This window comes from Acanthopagrus latus, chromosome 14, assembly GCF_904848185.1.
Source record: "Acanthopagrus latus isolate v.2019 chromosome 14, fAcaLat1.1, whole genome shotgun sequence".
Classification (NCBI taxonomy): domain Eukaryota; kingdom Metazoa; phylum Chordata; class Actinopteri; order Spariformes; family Sparidae; genus Acanthopagrus; species Acanthopagrus latus.
The window spans coordinates 13,238,169-13,259,560 of NC_051052.1; the positions used below are offsets into that span (position 1 = coordinate 13,238,169).

General features: G+C 40.8%; 1 protein-coding gene across 4 annotated transcripts in view; it reads right to left on the reverse strand.

The window, feature by feature from the left end:
- The window catches only part of plxna4 (plexin A4), a 230,963-nt gene that overhangs the window by 56,519 nt on the left and 153,052 nt on the right, over positions 1-21,392 (reverse strand). For all 4 annotated transcript variants that reach the window (XM_037121531.1, XM_037121530.1, XM_037121532.1 and 1 more), the window contains exons 6-9: positions 9,342-9,465; positions 5,354-5,507; positions 2,738-2,837; positions 2,408-2,522 (exon numbers count right to left, since the gene is read on the reverse strand). In XM_037121531.1, the coding sequence (XP_036977426.1) occupies positions 2,408-2,522; positions 2,738-2,837; positions 5,354-5,507; positions 9,342-9,465 (493 nt within the window). The remainder of the gene's footprint in view (positions 1-2,407; positions 2,523-2,737; positions 2,838-5,353; positions 5,508-9,341; positions 9,466-21,392) is intronic.

Here is a 21,392-nt window from a genome sequence, read left to right on the forward strand (position 1 = left end):
CAGGCAAACGTCTGATCCGAGTGCCCATATCATTGCTGGCATGAATAAAAAGGCACCCACTGTATGCCGAGGCCTGGCTTTAACTCTGTCCTGCCATGCATACTAACAACAAGCTCAACCAGTAGGGAGATGTCCCTGGCCTCCATCATTAGCATAGCGTGTAGGGATTATTCAGATCCCCGCCTGAAATCCCTTAATTGTAATAGTACACAAAAAGTCATCCGTGGCAGAAAAGGGCCGTCCCATTTCACAGTGCAAAGCTGACTTGTTGCCCTCTGTGAAATTTGGGAATGATTCCATGGATAGTTGAGCGTGTGTCTGCATGTTCTTAAGCTTGCATATGTGTGTCTAAATTATTAATTCAAAACTGCAACCTAAAATCTGGCAGCAAACACGTAACCTTGGATTTAAGGGGTTAATTAAAAGCAAATTAAAAGTCATTAAGACTAAAAAACACCTGCTTTTTCTGAAACAACACGTCAAAAGAAAGGATGTCATTAATGTGCAAATACCAAATCCCCTTCGCTTTATTTGTGGCTTTCTTTTAGTCAGCAACACAATAGGAGCGGATTCACACATTATTATCCTCAGTCAATATTGACCACCAGCCCCTGAGTTAATTGGAAAAGTAAACCTGCAAAGACTCAGGCTTGGGCCTGACTAAGCAGAAGGTTCAAAAGGATAATGGAAAAGGCGGAAAAGAGAAAATAATATCGTCTGCGCAGGTTGAATGGCTCGGGGGAAACATGGGTGGAATAACACAATTGAGAGCAGACTGCTCATCAAAGGAGGCAATCTGGCTAAGCTTGTCCCTGCCCGTCGTGCAGCGTCTGCCAACCCAGACATGAGCACTAGTGATCTTCATCATAGCTCACCTCGGGCTAGGATTAACAGGCCACTAACTCCCTGTAAAAGCCTCCCCTGCAAACTACCCTGATTTGGCAGGGTACAGGCATGAAAACACTGTATTCAGATAAAAACACACATACACGTAGAAGCACACCGATACACACATACTGTACCCACCAGCTCACACCAGAGGTTACACACATGCACGGGCAGAAACCCATCACCTCCATGCTCTGCCCTGAAGACAGCAACTGTGGCAGTGACTCTAAATCAGAGTGAGACCTCTCTCATAGGATGGGGAGTGGGTGGGTTGGGGGCATCCACTGAATGTACCCTGTCCAATGAGTGGCTTGTCCTCTGCAGCAGAGCAGCCTAATTATGGTGGGCTCTGCTTCGACGGGAATAGAACTGGCTGCCAATACTATTGATAATTCACACAGACTAAGCTGTCGCAGGGAATAGGGATGGGCGAGAGGAAATGGCTCCGTTTTATTAGTTTCCACTGCCCTTTGATGTGCAGTCAAGAGCGAGACATGCCAAGAGACTCGTGCCAGATGGAAGCACTACAGCCGAAAGGTGTCTCAGTCCTTTTAACATAACTCTTTTTGCATGTGAAACCTAGAATGATGGCTATTAGTTTCATGTAGCCAAACATTTCCCCTCAATTTACTTCACCGTGTTTTATTACTGAGCTGGCCCAGTACGAAGAGGCCGGCTGGAACTGGGCAGCATTTGAAACTATGGGTATTCTTGGGCATTTCATTATTTGGCACCAGTCTGACTGTCTCTAAATCTACAGAAAGGGGCACTGCTAGACATTTTGGGCCTCCTGACAACACCTCAACCCTCCACTGAGGTTTCAGGTCCCCTAGCAGCACCCATATGGTGGTTTGATGACTGAATAATTGGAGTTAATATGGAAGCAACTTTTGTTCCTGGTTACTTTGCAGCTTCTGGTTTGGTCTCTGGCTGCTAGAATTAACAGTATGAACAGTGGCATTAGCATCATAGTTACTGCTAGCAGAAACAACCTTAAGAATCCCAATTTGAAATAAAAACTGTGAGCTTGGTGATCTGATAAAGACAGAGTAAAACACCCAGTTATATAAGTGCTACTAACTGATCAGGTAGAAAGAATGCTGATTTGAACTGTCTCAAGAACTCTCAACACATGTTGATGGGGGAACAGACTTCTTGTTTTACCTTGGTTTCTATCACACTCCCTCCTCATTTTCTTTGCCTCTTACATCAAGGGCGTTTGTTTATTTTTGTATACTGAGTATTCACAGTTACTTGGTTAATCCACCATCAGGTGGGGATAGCTACTGAGGAAAATAAATCCTCTTCCTCTTTTGGCTGCGCAATGGTGGACACGTTACCTTTGGAAAAGTGAGGCTTACAGGGAACCATCTCGACACTAATGGTGTCACTCTTTTACCACCAATACACTTTACAATCAGTATATTTGTCATACTGATGCATTTCCACCTTAATGTAAAAACAAGCAAACACTTAAACACTAAAACATTTTTATTGCCAGCCCTGGCGACGGACTCACCTCAGGTTTCTTGACACGGCCTTCCTGGAAAGAACATGTGCGAGGGTCGTGGGTACAGTCATGCCTGTATTTACACCAGTGGCACTGGTAAGGACTGCTCACACATGAGAGACAACTGAATGGAGAGCATGGGAAAGGGAAGACAGTGTTGTGAATTAGTGTTGAGCAGCAGCAAATTTACAAGAGGAAAGAAGCTCAATATACCTACTTATGTATACAATACAATTTCCAACAATTTATGGATCAATGTCAGTTTTTTAGTCAATATGAAGGGATTAGAATTATGACAAGCTAGAGAGAAGGGCTCTGGAAAACTATAATGAGACTTACGACTTGTGCACGCTACAGTTGTAGAAAACAAAACTCGTATTGGCAAATGCCAGGCCTGTCTCCTTGGACTTCAGATAGAGCTGCACGATCTGGTGGTCACCTAAAGAAAAAGTTCATAGTTAAGATTAATAGTTTGATACACAGAGGTGGTAAAAGTAAAACGAGCAAAAAAAGAAAAAAACAAGAATTGGTTTTGTTTCAGAAGTCATTTACTGAAGCTATTATCAAGATTTTTGTTCAACTTTTGAACACATATGACAAACAAAACAGTATTATAACGGTAATGATCACATGTCACAGCTACTTTTCCAGCACGAGCAGTGGGAAGACACTTTTAAAGAACCCCTGCCTGTATGGTAACTGTTTTATCCGCTTGTTCACATATCCTTTTTCAGTATCGAGTCACATTAGATTTTCCCATGAAGGAGAGATGACTGCACTGCTTTGAGCCACAGGTGCTCAGCCTGTTGCAGCATCTTAAGAGAGAGGGAGAGTAGAAGGGTTTTGTTGGGTTAAGTCTCCCTATCCCTGCCGCCTTACAAGAGACAATAAAAGTTGGTGCGCACACGCGTTTCCCTTGGGAAGCGAAAATATTCCCCCGGAAAAGTCTTTGAGAGTGTCTTTGACAAGGTAAAGGGGGGAGAAGATGAAACAGACACCGTGTGTGTGTTTGTGTGTATAAGTCTGTGTGTATGAGAGCTTGTGCCTCATCTGTATTTGGTGTGTCCTTTTGTCTGGCCCTAATGAAGGAGTTCATGTTTAATTCAACAGCACATCCACACATCTAACTACTCTCTCACTACACTACCTCTGTACCTCTCTCTCTCTCATCCCCACTCTATCTCCTCACACAGGTTTCTTCACTTCCTTCCACACTGCGACACTTCTTCTCCCCCGTGTCTCTCCCCATCTCTCTAACAAAGAAGGAATCATTCATCAATCACAGTAAAGCACCGCTGACAACGGATCTGTCCTAATTAGGCCACCTAAATGTTACCTTGAAGCCTGCTAACACTATCTATCCCTCCCACGCTCTTCACTCTATCCGTCGCTCTCCCTTCTTTTCTCTCTTTCAACCAGGCTTAGGCTAATGAGTACTAGTAAAAATGGAGGATAAAAGGTTCAAATATGGGCAAAAGCGTGGAATATTTCCCTTTGAAACAGGAAAAGGTTATAACTAGGTGCGTTTTTGGGTGTGGGGGAAAGACGAAGCAAAAGAATGGGGAAAAATGCTGTGCACCTCATTTGTGTGCGTCTCAGAGAACATATTTACATGTCTGTGTTTGCACAACTGCAGCATTGCCAGATTTACATGTGGTTGACATGGCAAACATTAAACAAATGGTTTTAATTCCCCAAAGCACCCCCAGGCTCCCTGTCAGCCTTACATCTGTACATGTGTGCTGTCTGTCCTTGGATTGCTTCATTGCAGTGGTGCCGTGTGTTTGCTCATGGCAGTGTGTGCATGTGTGTGTATAGCTTGGGTACATGAAGGGAAATGGGAATATTTGTGCAGGTGTAAAGCAGAGGTCTAAAATATCTTTCTAGTACTCTAGTAATTTAATGACGGCCACATCTCCGCACTTAAGACTACACTTATCCAATGTTTGTTTTTCTGGCTCAAATGTCTACCAAAAAAATCATTGTTAACATTCATGAGTCTCTTTAGAGCTGTGACATTAACAGTGTCTAAAAAGTCAGTGAGCATTCCTTTGTGTGTAAATTCTGAGCATAACTGATGGATCACCATCTTTTTCTGTTCCATTTTCATTCATTATTCATTTTTTTTGTGGAAGTATGGAGGAGATGGCACCATCATTATCTCAACATGGGGACACAATGAGTGTTGGTTATGAAGGATTGCCTGCCTGGGGACAGACTTTCCCAGATGGGAGCTTTGTTCAATTAGACCAGGCTTTGCTGACCACGGAGAGGGGAGGTTAAGAGCAGGGGAATTAGAGAGCGAAAAATACACTCTCCTTTCTTTGCTCGTGGAATGAATATTGTCAGACATTTTTTAGCTGTTTACTGTGTGAAGGCAGTGGAACCAGTGAGACTGTCTGCAAGGTCTGTGTAATCTCTAGACACTAAATTAGCTGATGTACTGTAGTAGAAACACTCGGCTGTGCAGCTTGACATTCTTCTTTTTGCAGTGGGGTTAACTGGAGTCCCTTCACTCCCCTCTGGAGCATAACCCATTTTTTTGCTATGGGAAAAAAATCCCACAGCACCCTAATAACTAGTGCTCATTCAATTACTAAACATGTCCTAAGGCAGTGCTCCAAGGCCCACAGCTAGTTGCTGATGGCAACAAGAAAACAAAAATTCATAGAACACTCATAGCCCTAGGACTACCATGCTTCAGACTGAGGGGAAAACATCCAGATGACTGTGCATTTCCCTGCCCTGTGTGTAACTGTATTCAACAGGTGCTCTAATGTTAAAGAAATTGATGCTGGCTTTAGCTTTAACATATAATTTTCTGAATATTATGAATAATGACTTTATGACAGGCTTTATCAGTGGGCTTCCACCAGAGACCTACTCTAACATCCATCGTTGGCTAGTATGGAAAAGTGAAGTTTCTTATGGCTAGAAAAGCTCAAACCAATCCACCTTTGTCAACTATAATGCGTGGCATCTCCTTCTCAGCAGGGGAGGAGCACTTGATCCGGTTTCCCTCCACCAAGCCATTCATCTCAGCCAGGTCCTCAAAGGTACAGTTGACACCTGCAGAAAGCTCTGGGACGTTGTGGGCCTCCAACACCAACTGTATTGAGGGAAAAGTAGAAAATATGTTTCAGTCTCCTGTACACAGAACTGGTATAAGATTTACAATAAAATAATGAAATGTGCTCATGAAAGTGATGAGTGGACAATAAAAATAAATGTAGACAGGATTTGGTTCAGTTTCACATTTATAACAGAACAGAGATAATTGACAAATTTGCCATTTTACTATTGCAACTATGGTCAAAGATAAAACGACTTAGTTCTGTGCCCCACACTACCACACTCAAACATCTGTGAACACTTCAGATCAGTTTTGTAGCCAATATGTTCCTCAAATATGACTCTAACACAATATTGCTGATGAGAAGCACAGCTGCAGCTTCTGCACAGAGTAAAGATCCATCTGCAGGGTGGTCAGTGGCCAGAGGAGCCACAGGGGGACTCTTGAATAAGAGGTTCAGTAATCAGATGCGTCCTGCCGCAGACATCCAAACAACATTAAAACACTATGATGCAGACAGACATAGATTGACTCGTCTTAATAGTCTGTAACTGATCGCCACAAGCACCTCTACCTCCCTCGCCACCACCCATAATGCCTTGGGGCATCGAGGAGCTGTATGGATTTAACATTCCATCTTAATGTCCCGACTCTCCGGCTCAGTGAGAGAAGAAGTGTCTTTCTTTTATCAAAGAAATGATAAAAGTCAAGCTAAGTGGAAGGATGAGGACTCAGAAGAGCATATTGAATGTAGATGGCTGAAACAAAAAGGGGCATGGAAAAGAGACTAAGGACAAGAGGAGAACAGAAATACAGGAGGTTGGGAATGACATAATGACGAATGGAGGAGAGGAGGAAAGTGCAAGTGTGCAGGCTGCTGGTCAGAGAGGGAAAAGAGGACTCTCTGGGAAAGAGAGAATGCAAATCTTCCCTCTTCATTTGAAAATGCTGTGTAAGCTCTTTGTACACCTCAGCAAAGACTGGCTTCAGGTGGAGCAGGAACAAAAAAAAGGAGAAAATGCTGTCCTTGAATAAAAAGGAAAAACGAGGGTCGTGGAAGCAAGTGGAGTGGGGTCAAGACCAAAATATACATACTGATGGAAAAGCGTGTCTTTAGGGGTCTTGGTCTAGGCATTGATTTGGGGCGCAGTCCATAGTCCACTTGTGATGCAATGCTGAAAGCTGCCTCAGCTGCAGAGTAGGGCTGACCTGCGCTGTTTTTATATTGCTGTTTAACGAAAAGATGGTGGCACGGGTGTGAACACATATACAGCTTCCCACTCAAGATGGACAGTGCACGACCCGGCTTCTATCTCTTACATATCCCCTCTCTCATTTCTTGCTCACTTTACCTCTCACCTTTTTCCTTACTTCCTTTAATTTATTTTTCCTTTTAAGCGGGGAACGTAGCCAGACCTTGAGATTCCTCAATAAAGTTTAGATGTAGTCATGCCACAGCATAGCCACAGCCGGGTTGCATGAACATGAATAAAACCTACTCACGTTAACAAAGACATCGGCTACACACACACACACACACAACTGCCCTCCTGTAGTATAAAAACACCATATCTAATGCAGAGGATATGTGATGATGGGCTGTTTGTGTTGCCATGGTGAAAAATGAAAGTCTTTTCTAGTGAGAATTTATTCAAAAGCTGATGCCAGAAAAAGACAGTGGAGAAAGAGATGGGATGACTTTACATCTTCTTACATTCCATAACTCAGTCATGTTTGTATTTGTGTTTAGATGGTTTAATGCTTGAAATGAATAGATGAATCACATTAACTTGAAAAACAACTAAATATGTGGGCAGAGAAAACTTCCTTTAGACGTTCTGAGTATAACAGAAATCTGAGTTAAATCTTAAAGAAAATAATATCTTTTTTCTTGGAATAGTTCAGATTTCAGCAGTTGACTGTGTCTGTTACAACCAAGAATGCCTTGGCTTATCTTTCCAAACAAATATTTAATAACACAAAGGTCAAGGAGGAGCCTCTGTCTGTCTTGCGCAAGCCTCTGCCCTGCAATCAGTGGAATGGGAGATGTGTGGCACAGCTTTTGGGTAAAGCCTGCTCACTGAGAAAAGGTTAAACACTCTCTGAAGGCACACACACAGACACACATATACACACACACACACACACACACACACACACACACACACACACCCTATGAATATCATTAGAGTGATGCAGAGGTGTTCTCCAGAAAATCAACACCTCTCATGTGACCGTCAGAGCAAGCACGAAAGAGAATAGTCATTCCGGCTTGACCTTAGAAAATCATATTGGATATTTACGCACTTGATCTCTAAGATTCAAAGTCATTTCTAAGCCACCATCAAATAGGAAATGACAATTGAAATGTGACATCACTTAAAGTGGCCTGGGTCAGTTGGCTTTTCGTGACATTCATTGTTACAACAATTGAAATTGGGTTATCTTTCAACAAGCTGAGTTTTGATAGGAAAGGAAAGACAGAAAGAGCATGACATACTCAGGGACTGTCAATCTTCACCTGAGCATGCGGTAAATCTCAGACATGTGGAGACACACATGTAGACACATGCTTACACGGCCAATTTGAAAGACAAGAAGCCACACGTTCCAGTCCCAATGAAAAATAACTATTGAGTCATATTGGGCCTTTGTTTGAGGGTAATCTGAAGCAGTGCAAGAGGATTAAGTGGGGAAACAGGCAAATGATTAATTTCAACCAAATGCAGAACAATCCTGATCAGCTTAAAATACAGAATCATTAGAGTTTGTATATACTGCTAACATAGACTCTGCTGAAAAGTGGCTACTATGGAAAAACAACTACTCAACGAGTTTATTTCTCCAATTCCTGCAGACACATTTTTGTTGCACTGTATCACAGCTCTGTGCACACTAATCAATACACTTAAACAATCAAAAAGCAATCAAACCCTTTAAATCTGGCAGCTGTTAAAATGTCCAGGGGGAAAATGCTGCACTTAGTTGCCAACAATCACAATAAACACAGCTGAGCTAAACTGTTAATGATTGTTGACATTTGTCGGGAGAGTATTTCACTGGATGGGACTGAAAGTTGTGAGGTCAGGATTTGAAGGATGCATGTTGGCAGGCGGTAAAATGATGTAAAGCAGGATTATAGAGTTAACACTGGCTACTAATCAGTATCTAGAGCATAATTACATTGCATTACAAATTATGCTTGAGTGTGATATTGTCAATCTGCCAGACAACATTTTTCTCACTAGAAACACATTCAGCTAGCCTCACTATTTACTGCAACATGGCTCCACTAAAGCAAATGCTGAATTCTTCATCATTATCTATTCATTATCGAAAACGTTTATTGAATCACTTCTAATTCAAATCTGACCACATTTGATCCTTCAACTGACACAAGAAGCATTAAATCATTACATTAACATTGTACATTCCATTACAATGATTAAACTACATAAGAGGATAAATGTGTGTATTGTCTTAAATTCAAAGCCTGTTGGAGAGGCTAAAACTGATGTTAGCCTGATGGCTTCAAGTTTTCCAGGCTATGTCTTAGTGGCTATACGCTCTACTCCTTCCGAACGATTAATAAGTCTGACATGTCACCATATAATAAATGCAAGTAGACTTATGTAGATTCTCAACACAGGCGTGACGGGATGAGTGCTAATGGAAGAATCAAGTTTATAGTACTAGATAGAAAGTCTGAGATGGGATAAGGCACAGTCATGAGTTTAGGAATTTGTTCTTTATTGGGAAGATCCAAATTTTCTAATCTTTCCAATGAAACTTGGCAGTCATGACATTTGGTCCCTGGTCATTGTTATCGGATGACCAGAGTAATGTGAAGAATAATGTGTTTCCACTTACCGTGACACTAAACTGGGACACTGAGATGTTGTTTGGGTGGACACTGAGACGCACGCACTGCTTGATGTCAGATGCAAAGCGACGGGGCTCTGATGAGCGCTCACATTTCTCCTTTCTGGTGCACCTGGAAAACAAAAACATGAAAGAAGGGGTGTTATTCACAGATGACAAATGCACACACACACACATGAATCTAGTAACCTGACCAGGGCATACCCCTTCCAACCTGTTGGCACCTGGGAAAAAGAGAATGTCTTGCCACTCCCTGACGGACAGAGTTAGACACATTTATCATATTTCCCCTCTAGCTGTGCACCAGCTACAGTGGCCAGTGAATTGAAACCCGGTCTCTGGGGGGTGGGAGCAGTGGCATTTAAAACAATGGTTGCTCTATATGTGGAAGTGGAGCCGCTCCGTTGGGAAAGAGGTAGGCCTTGTCTTTGTAATGCTGTCTTAATGACTGGCATTCATGGGCATTGCCAAGTGCAGGTGGAGACGCGGATGTTGGTGGGGGGCGGGGATGGATTCCTCCGCCTTCTAATACCACACCAGGTGGTCTAATCCAGTCCACTACAGTGGTTTGGGGAGTTGGAGGACTGGGTCCTTTGTGTTGTACGAGGAATTTACTGGCTCCTGTTTCAAACACTATCCCCTGACATAATGCGGGATAACTCCCAAACATCTAAATGGGTTTGTAAGTGAACTTCAGTTTATTCCCACGAAGCACTTGAAGCTGAAAGTTTCTAAGTTAAATATTACAATAGTAGAGGCAACAGAAGAGCACCAGTGAAGCTTTAAATTGTTGATAAATCTATGTTCGGTGAGAAACACTAGTGGTAAAACCTCAACCCTCCTCACACACACACACACACACACACACACACACACACACACACACACACACACACACACACACACACACACACACACACACACACACACACACACACACTCTTGTTCTCACTTAATCCCCTCATAAACTTATGCAAGTCCCCTATTGATTAAGACAAAAACTTGCTGTGCAATTAACAACCTGGCAAATCCACAGAGTGCCCTAAAACTTCTTTAGAGTGAGAAAGGAGAAAAAAGAAAGGAAGAAGTCGTAATGAACGGAAGAAAGAAAGACTTTTGAGGTGGTTGACGCCTGAGATACAGTAATACCTTATGCAGCAGGGAGCTTTTTATCCTGAATTGTGGAGACTGAGGGAGGGTAGGTTTTGACCTGACATGTGTATTGTAAAGTTAAGCGGCCTAACGTGCCGCAAAAGAAGACAGACATAAAGAAAAAGAAAATAAATAATCTGTTAGAGAGAGAGAGAGAGAGAGACAGAGAGAGAGAGAGAGAGAGAGAGAGAGAGAGAGAGAGAGAGAGAGAGAGAGAGAGAGAGAGAGAGAGAGAGAGAGAGAGAGCAGGAGGAGGGGTGCAAGACAGAGGGAGGGAGAGTGGAAAAGAAAGCAAAAGAGAAGCAAGATTTAAAAGGAAGGCAACCATTGTTGGCTTTCTGTGAAGCTTTCACTGCTAAGCTGGTTTGAGTAGGGGTTTAATCGCTTCAGGTTCCTTTGTGCTCCTCTATCACTCTTGTCTGTTCCTCCTTTTCTAGCACTGATTTAATAAGACCACATCATATAAGTTCCCCCAAGCAAACAGCACACACACACAAACCAACAAATGCACACATTCACATAAAAATACTGTATATATAAACATATAATCTGAGCTTTCGTCCTTGCATACCCACAGGTCTGCTGTTTACACACAAAGATGAACAATGCTGTTAAAAGATGCTCAGCAGGACATTTTGTGTACATGCTTGCTTTTTTTGTGAATATTTGTATAATGATGTTTCTCTTTATGTTTGCTTCTTGACAGTGTCCCTGTTTTGGAAGGGAAACCTCAAATTTCACACCAAAAAGACTAGCAGTAATGCATTTATTTGCATTTACTGGCACAATCACTCTAAGTGAATCATCACTATGAGCAACTGAATCATCACAATTGAATAATAAATGAATGAGTAGTGGTTTATGCCATTCAATCAATTCATCCCACTGACTCACACAGTAAATATTTTCATCTTAATAATCTTCGTCTTAATAATATGTACGTTTAATTGATTCCTGGAGGACTCTAAGGTGCAGCAGTAAACAGTAACAAGACACTGATGTAAAAGAGATAACAAGGGACAAAAACATGCACGCTGATGACAACAAATGAATATTAAGCACTTACTAAAATAAAAAGGCACCACATTATCCTCAGATTAGCTTCAATCAAATGCCAGAATACAAGACCCATAACTTGTATAGGGAGACTGTACTTCTGTACTTCAAGAGGAAAAGCCCACCAGTCATGAACCCACATTTCTCACCTCACAGTCTTTTCCGACAGTGTAAATTGGATGTTATTAATTCTAATTTGCTGGTGATTTTCCAGGTTCTCGTTCTGTGTTATTTATTATTCTGTTAGGAATCTTTGCCAATGGAGTTGGGCCATGTTCTGGCACACAGTGACGTGCACCAGCCCACCTACAAATCAAACATGGATCATTTTGAATATTTCTAAGAGCTATAAGAGTTGTTGCTTGAAAAATACAAAGACAGGATTTGTAAGACCACTTAAGGCTGGCACATGCATGACTCTGAATTAACTGGCATATGGTATGTGCAGTGAACGACATATAATCCTAATTGTATTACAGTTAGAAAAGGTTGAGAAAGGCTCTGTTCTAAGGCTGTATTAGCAATGTTAAAATTGTCAGTGATAGTATTTACTACATAGTCCGCTACATTAACAGTCCTCCATTTCATTTCAGTGACTGAATTCTGAGTGTGTGCCTTACTTTGCCCTCAAAAATGGGCTTTCCATATGGCCCACGTTTATTACATCCTCTCCGTGAGATGCTAGCTGCAGTAAATCACAGTGGGGGAGTAGAGTAGTAGGATGATGATTCAGGGAAACAGTGTGACAGTAAGAATCAGAGTAAACAAAACATCAGTCGCAGACTTGTTAATGTCCATCTCACACCAAATAACATTTTTAGGTTAGGTTTTTATGTGCATGAGGTGCAGTGCATGATGTTTATGAGAAATAATTAAGTCTGTGAAGATTTGCAGCCACAAGTTCTATCAACTGAGTTTTATAATGTATCTAAATACAGTTACAAGGCAACAAGACAGAGTTGATAAGTGCAACAACTAGATCTGGTAACACTGGGTTGGGGCCTGTTAATATATTATCATTAATGAAGGTATACAGTTTGTTCTAAGAAGTGGACAGGGGCCAATTTGTTTTGTTTATTATGCAAATGCAAGGTGAACATGGACATTTTCATAAAAAATACAAACAAACAGTCTGGCTCAACTGCAACAAAGGACATCAATCTGATGAAAAGACCAGTGATTGCAAACCCTTTAGGATTCATTTCAGTGAATGCAGTCGAGTAGGCGTCTACGTCGGACCCTTCTGGCATACTATCCCAGATTCTACAATTAAACTGAATGAATCTACATGTGAAACAACGTCTTATATTGTTTCCATTGTGTAAAGTGGTAAATATCAGATATTGCAGGATTTTGTACCTATAGTCAACTAGATGATAATTGGTGGGTGCAGCGCCATCATTCTCTGTGTATGATATACATAACAAATACTATCATCTTCTAAATAAGGGCCACCCAAATTTCCTTTACAAAGTATCCACTTTGACTCTATCAGTTCTCACTATTAATAATCATTGTGTTATGATTCTTGTTAAATTACCCCAAGATGATATAATGTTTGTAATGTCAGCTATACTGTATACATTCCTTCACAGACTTGTGTTATCCCATACTAGTTATGAATACAGGTGGTAGTGCAAGCTAGTGAATTGTATCACAAGCACCTGGATGGCCTCTGTTTATCTCTGGAGATGTCACACAGCCCTGTGGGGACTGTAAGTTTCATCTCTTTCTCAGAGTCAGAAGGTCACAGAGACGTGCTGGGCAGGATGAAATAGCCAACAGGTCGAATTATTAGCTTTGACATCCCAGACGTGGTCCATGCAGGGACTGTGACTCAGCGGAAGAAGGGAGGCTTTTTCTTCTCTCTGTATTTCTCTACCTCCCAGGGTCGGACAATTGCACTACTGCAGAAAAAGCTACGGGTTTTCTCATTCAAATAAATGAGACCACTGCAATGTCGCCTCCACATAGGGCTACAACAACAAAACACAGGGTACTCTTGTTAAAAATTGGTCCTGTGTCAATTTTTTCTTAAGCACAATGCGATGTCATCCGCCAACACACTGTTTACCTTGCAAACACTGACACAGGAGAAGATAACTGTCATGCAGTTTGGTTCAAAGGAGGATGGGCTATTGATGTGGTGTTTTGGCATTTGAAAAGCTTCAAACTAGACTTTCTCGCTTATATTTCATCTTCAAAATGTGCATACTGATGCAATCCTAGCATAGATTCCATTACTATAACTAATTTTATTTGATTTATTCCCTGATGTACCTCCAAGTTTATGTTCATTGTGCCGTGTATTCCAGCAGAAGTCCCTACTGTAATGGCAGTGGGTGACACCAGCTAACATATATGCATCGTTCTTGAAGAGGCAATCTCACATCCTCACTGAATCTCTCGCCAATGTGTAAGACATGTACACATATTGATTTGGATTAACTCAATTGAATTTATGTAGCTGCTCTAGCTGAGTATATTGAAGACATGCTTTTACTGATGTAAGATGAGGGTATTATCAAAGCAAAGCACTGGATAATTGTTTTCAATTACTATCCAGACAGACCTTGAAAGAAAAAAAGATTGCATCGTTTGTAACAATATGAAACAATCCCGCCCTTTGTAAACATCAAAGAATAGACCATTTAGAGAACCCCAGCAATCAAAGCGACTTAGATTTCAAATAACAGTCATAAAGAATGTGGAGAATTAGATGTCCAGCATCTGTTCATCTGGTTAGTAAACAGTGCTGTTGTGCAGAGCTGTTTGAGTGACTGGCAATGACACATTGTAAGAGAGTGAGCTGAAAGGATTAGATTGGCCCTGAATGGAAACTAATCTGCACTCTTGTTTCTCCCAGCCTTTGATAAGGTGACACAATTAGAGTGAGACTGAGAAGAGGGCAGAGAAGGATTTTTAGCCTCTGCATTTGTTGCTGATGAGGCTGCCATAACCGAGCTAGATGGTCTTGTGGATAATACATTTCATCACAAAATATTCATCATCATTAGCCCTTTTGATGATTTAATTGACTACACTTATTCTGTGCAGTACGTCCACACTGACCAAAGAAATATCCATCAGTCAACATAAAGTGATGATAGGTAGGTATATATAGGTATGATATGTTTAATAGTTATGATTTTCTGCAAATCCTGTAACAAAGATCAGATGCAAGTATCTTCGAACAGTCACCTTTAAATTCATAAATTAACATTGCTGACAAACACTCAGCAGTAATTTCTTCAACCGTGGAAAACACATTTTTTTTAAAATGAAGAAACTTTAAAAACAGTTTGCAAGTTCATCTTTAAATGCACCACAGTGTCATGGTAACCAAAACTAAACCCAACAGCCATAGTAAGTGTCAAACATACAATATTCTTTGGTATTTTGAAGGCATCAGGACAAAGTATAATTCCGGGATTGATCCTTTGTGGCTGAAACTAGTCGAGTATCAGTGGGGCGCAGGTTGCAGGGCTCAAGGGAGCGAAGAGAGAGAATCTACTAAAGAGAAGGTGCAGATGTACCTGGCCATGTGAGACTTCAGGTGTAATGCATATCTAATGTGAGGCATGGAGAAGGTCAAGCAGTCTGGGAAATGAAAGCTATTAAATTCTCACAAAGCTGAAGTCCAGCCAGCTTCAGCTCGATCAAATACTCATGTCACTGGAGGAAACAAACACCTGAACGTACAATAAAATCATACAGTATACAGTATACACAAATATAGACATTTATATAAGTATATACACTAAAGATACAAAATCTCATACATACACATATATGCATATGTATTCTTGTACACAAACAGAAAGTCCCCAGTGTTTTTTGCACACTACATACCTGGGGTTCTGCATTTATGGTGCTGTTTGTGCTAAATCAATGCACATCAAACACTATTCTGTAGGCCGTCTGAAACTCAATTACCATAGTACCCATGCATCATCGACACTCTATGGAATCCTATACATACTAATAGCCTGAGGCTGTATAAGGTACTGTGTCACAGAGATTCAGTCTCATCACACACATCTACATTCAGCTTGGCTACATCCTCTCACTCTTACATATGACCGCAGACACACACACACAACAGTCGGTGTGCCTCCTTGTGCTATCATTAAGAGTGGTGGTCCACAGAGCAGAAATCCGCATGGAGGGGCCTGTGGGAGAGTCATTACCTGGCCCACTGGCCATGACCCTGTTACTCCCGTTTGTGGACACACACACACATGCATGTGCACACACACACGTGCACACACACACACACACACACACACACACACACACACACACACACACACACAAGCTCATACCCAAAGACACAGAAATTGCAAAGTGGCTGCCCCCTAAGTCTGAAAATCTCCCAGCCATCCCTCTTACGTACTACCAATGCAAGCGCACCGGCTGAGCGGAAAATTACATAGTAACACTGCTGCTGAGAGTTTGCACAGGTAGCCATATGGGATAAAATGATCTCTTAAAATATATATGGCTGACGACAGACGAACAGACAAGGCTGCGTTCCATAAATATTTTTATTAAACGAGGGCTATTAGCACTTATTATTTTCAACAACCTCCATAAATCCTATATTTCAGAAAAGATGGTGATCAGCGACGTCAACGTGGCCCTGCAGGCAAACAAGAAGCAGCTGTTTCTCTCTTCTGTGACTTTTGGTGTCTCACAAACCACCATGCAATTTTAGTAGCTGTCAAAAGCCACGCCACCAACTTCTTTCATCTCTCTTTCTTTTTCTGACGCAACACACACACACACACACACAAACAGTCCCATGGCAGAGCTATCTATTGGTGTGATAGTGTGGCAGGCTTACTAGGCTGTTTATCTAGTGTGTGTGATGCCACTGCTGCCCCCAAAGATGCCATTAGGCCAGGTTCTCTATATTAAACATCTTTATCTGACTGGCTCAGATGTGTAGCAGCTTGTCTGCGAGAGGGGCAGGAAGGTGAAACAGTGTGTCAACAAAGTAGCTTTCATAAATTATGTAACTTAATTATTGAATCATTTTGTTTTATGAAATTATTTTCATAAATACAAAGTAGACAATTAACAAGCAGTTTAGTGTCACGAAATAGGGTGAAAGGGGTACTGTCATTAGCTAAATGATTATTTTTAATCATCTGGTTAACTAAGTCATTGCTAAATTTTTGTGGGAGATTTTACATTGTTCTTTCTTTGTTTTTAGAGATGATACAAGGGAAATAACGTGATAGCTCAGATGGGATAAGACTGACAAAGGATGTAAAAGCTAATATTGGAATGTTTCCAAACAGCTCATATGTCACTGTCCCATTTATCATGACATCAATAAACAATCTGACCTCACATTCATAAAATAAAAGCCCAGACACTGACAAGGAACAACAATAGCTTATCACTGCACTGCATCTGCAGTGTTATCCCATGGCATTTGTGAATTGAAGTGCCCTGTCTGATGGTGTTTTCATAACTACCCCTTGGGGTGATACTGCAGGGCGCTGGAGGGCTGCTTTTCAATGGTCTCAATAGTGCACTTGACTTTTATCTTCCATATATTGTGTTATGATTCAGCATGTGTGCAGCTGTACAAGTTGGCATATGATACTATTGATCCAGGCAGTCAATATTCAGCCTGTGGAGTCAAGGTGTGTTTATTCACAGCCATAAGGCAGTTTGTAACTCTGAATCAGAAGACATATTGAAACTATACTTCTATAGCAGAGGAAAATGCAATAAGAGGTCTCTAAACTGTATGTGTATACAGTATAAAAATATGGCCTGATACAGATCCTATATTTATTGTCTTACCCCATTGTTTGTATGCGTCTCACACGCAACTATAAAAATAACAGAATACATTTCTGACTAACATTTGCATTAGCAAAGATGCCTATTCTAACTAAGAAGACATGAAAATAGACTCACACATTAGTACATGTGAAAAGCTTTTTATTAAACACTATGGTTCCATTTTTTCTTACTCTTGGAGATTTCATTTCTGAAGACACATTGAAAACAACTTCTTCTATCAAGTATATTCATAAATAAGTCCTCAGGGCAAGATAAATGGTGCTGATAGTGTAAAGACCGCAGGCTAATGTAAACAATACAAGTTTACATTCACAGAATGTCTTGCAAATGTTTATCGATCAAATGCAGTTTGAATAGAAGTCTGAAGGATATAATTACAAGAATGCAATTTGGTTAAAAAAATGCAAGGTTGTTACAATAACAACAAAAAAAAAAGATTTCCAGCTCGAGAGTAAATCAATACATACAGATACATACTAATTACATTTTATTTTCTTGGCAAGCAAGAGTAATCTCCCTGCCAATAATATCTGATACAAATACAGGACAATCAGTCGGGATTATATAATGTTCTCACTTGACCACTATTGCCATAGCAGCACATATGTGATGGGACATGTGAGGTGACCTGCATGATTACCCTTCCTGCTGCTCTCCATCATGGTCAAGACGAACCCTGTGTGTGTGTGTGTGTGTGTGTGTGTGTGTGTGTGTGTGTGTGTGTGTGTGTGTGTGTGTGTGTGTGTGTGTGTGTGTGTGCTGACCCTCATATCCTCAACCAGACTGCCTGCTCCTGCAGCTTAATTTATGCACCTGAAAGGAGGATTTCTTGAACCATGCATCTGAGGAAGTTGAAATCAAATCAATTCCTGGTTTAGACGGATTTACTCGCGTGGACAGAATCATAATGTAAACAGGATATAGGATATTTTATCCGTGTATGTCGATACAAGAGGAATAATTAATTTCATTATTGATTAATATGTAACTTAATTTTTAATTATTTGCATGATTAACTAATTGTTTAGTTGAATACATGTAAAAAAAAAAAAAAAAAAAAGTGAAAAATGCTCATCACAATTTCCAAGAGCCCAAAATGAATTATTCAAATTGCTTCTTATGTTCAATCATATATGGCAAAGGAAGCAGCAATTACTTATATTTGGGAGACTGTAAACAGCAGGCATTAAAAATGACTGAAATTAAGGAATAATAATAATAATGATGATGATGATTAAATAATGATTACAAATTTGAGAAACGTTTTCTTTCAGTTGACGAACTGATGAACTGTCTAATCTCTGCAGCTTTAGTTGCATGTACCGTCATTGACTCCCTGGCACAGACATGCATTGGGTAATCAGTCTAGAAATGATTGTGATAAGAAAAACCTGATGACACCAGCTGAAACTGCAAAACCTTACCCCCCAAAACCCTTCGTAGCCTAATGGCTATTAACTGTGTTAAAGTTAACTGTGGTGAAGTTCAGGCCAGCATGCAAAAAAACACCCTCCTTCACTCATCACTCTTTCTTCTCTGTGAATTTATCTACCCTCTCTTTCTTTTTATCCCCTCTCATCATGTGGAAGGCATCACTGTGTACCTTTACTTCCTTTGACTGTCAGCACATCTCTCATTTCTCCTCTCTGTCTCATGTCAGTCCCTTTGCCTTCATGCTCTACCAGACAAAAGCAAGACACCTTCCCCACTGTGAGTGTGTGCATGTCCATTTTTAAGAGTCTATGTTTCCCTGTGTGCGGTATGGTGACAATGGGTGACAGTGAGCAATGGTCCTGACTTAGAAGTGGGCATGCACTTGTTGTGTATGTGCCTTTGCGTGTGTGTTGGTGCTAGGCAGATTGTTTTATGTGCATGTGTGTGTGTGTGTGTGTGTGTGTGTGTGTGTGTGTGTGTGTGTGCCTTCGTACTATGATGGTGACAGTTGAGAGGGAACTGGGAGGTGCAGTGCTCCGTTCCGTCCTGATGCCCCTGTCACTTCTTGGCCTTGTTCCCTTCTCTCAACTTCCCTTAGCATCCAGCAAGAGGATGAGGGTGGGGGTGCGGGGAGGGTGAAACCAGTCACCCATACTCAGGGGATGGCCATCCTCCCCTGGGCACAGACATCAGAGCAAGTGCCATGGATGCTAGGATCTCAAGATCAAAGAAACAACTTGGAATAAATTTAACTTGGAGAGTTGACCAAGTCATTTGATATTTGAAGTCCAGTTAATCTACTTGCTGATACGAGGCTGAGCAGCCCATTGTCATAGTTGCAACTAATTTTAGAGGATTATGATGAAAAGGCTTTACAATCTTATAGGTCAATAATCATTAAGAGCTTTTGGACCTGGATTTTGTCTGAGGTTTAAGGATTTCATAATCTCTAGTCTCAGAGGAGATTCAACATGCAAAACTTCCAGAGTACTACTTCTGCTATTACTATTTGCCAGACGTGTCCCTTCATTTGGAATCTTTCAGTGACAAGATATGCTGATAAAAACTGTAGTTTGTCAAGATACTGGCATTTATGTGTTTTCTTTTTGTTGTCTTTGTAGTCTTTGTATTATTCAAGTTATGACTGAGAACAAAACAAAGATATTTTCTCAGTCTTCTAAAGTTTCTTCAAATTTATTCATTATCTTCTCTAATCTTTTGCTTTCATTATCCGGTCTTTGTCCGTATCCTTGCATCTGGCTCAGAAAGTCGACTAATTAAAGTGTTCTTCTACAAAGGCAACTATTTCTTTTATAAAACTTTTGTCTGCATCACAAAAAATAAACTTTTTGGTTGTACAACTACGCTGAGTCAAAAACAAAACCAATGTGATCATTTTCTAGAACAGCACAAAGACAATATATTACATGTCCTACCCCATTAACTGCATTGTTTTTGTGAATAAATATGCTCATTCTGAATTTGATGCCAGAAACACATTTCAGACAAGTTGGGACGGTGGAACAAAAGACTGGGATAGCTGTGGAATGCTTTAAAAACACCTGTTTGGATCATTCCACAGGTAAACAGATTGATTGGATACAGATGATTGGGTATGAAAGGGGAAGCCTGGACAGGCTCAGTCCTTCACAGGCAACAGAAAAGAGGCAATTAGGCAACTAAACACTAATTAGGATGTTTGGACTATCTTCTTACTTACTTTTAGCTTGGCTTCTAATACAAGCTCAAAGCTAAGGTTTTTACTTAAAAGGTGACAGCCTAATTTCAGATGTCGCTCTGACATTATGGTTACAACTTTCTTTGATCTAAACAAGTCTCTTCTATGCCAACAATACGTTTCAAAGCTCTTTCGGCCATCTCCAGGGGGAGGCTAGTGGTCGACACAACCAAACACGAGTCCTTGGTAGCATGCTAATTGTGCCAGTGCAATTTAATTAGCATTAGTGTGGCATACCACAGTAATGAGCACACTGAGGTAACGGATGACTGTGACACAGCGACAGGTAGCGGCGGTGCAGAATTAATATGAGAGAGAGGGAGAGGGGAGAGAGAGAAAGAAAAAGCCTTCAATGGATCTGCCAATTAGCTTTTCCCTCTGAAAAGGTTATTCGTTTGACAGCACCAAAGATGTCTTGGGAAAACAAAGGCTTTAGAAGACAAGAAACTGTGCAGCATGACTCGCAAGTTTTATCAGCCATTTTGTGTGTTTATTTATGACTTTTTGAACGTTTTTGTATCATCCTAATGAGCATGTACGTGTGTGACAACTGTTTATCAAGAGGTGATTACATGTCTCCAGAATACAACTTCATAAAAAACATTAAGATTTATCTGATCTGTTCATTTTGAGTGCTACTACAAAGGAAACAGTTGTATGAGATTGTCGGAGACACCTTCGTATATTACAATCTACCTCCATAGGTTTACTATTGATTGTACAGGCAGACCTTCTCTAATGAACTAGGAGAAGGCATTTGCCTGTGGCCAGTGGCACAGATGACTTAACTGTCCCTGTTCCACTTCAGGAGAGAGGGATCGATGTTTATGAGTGTT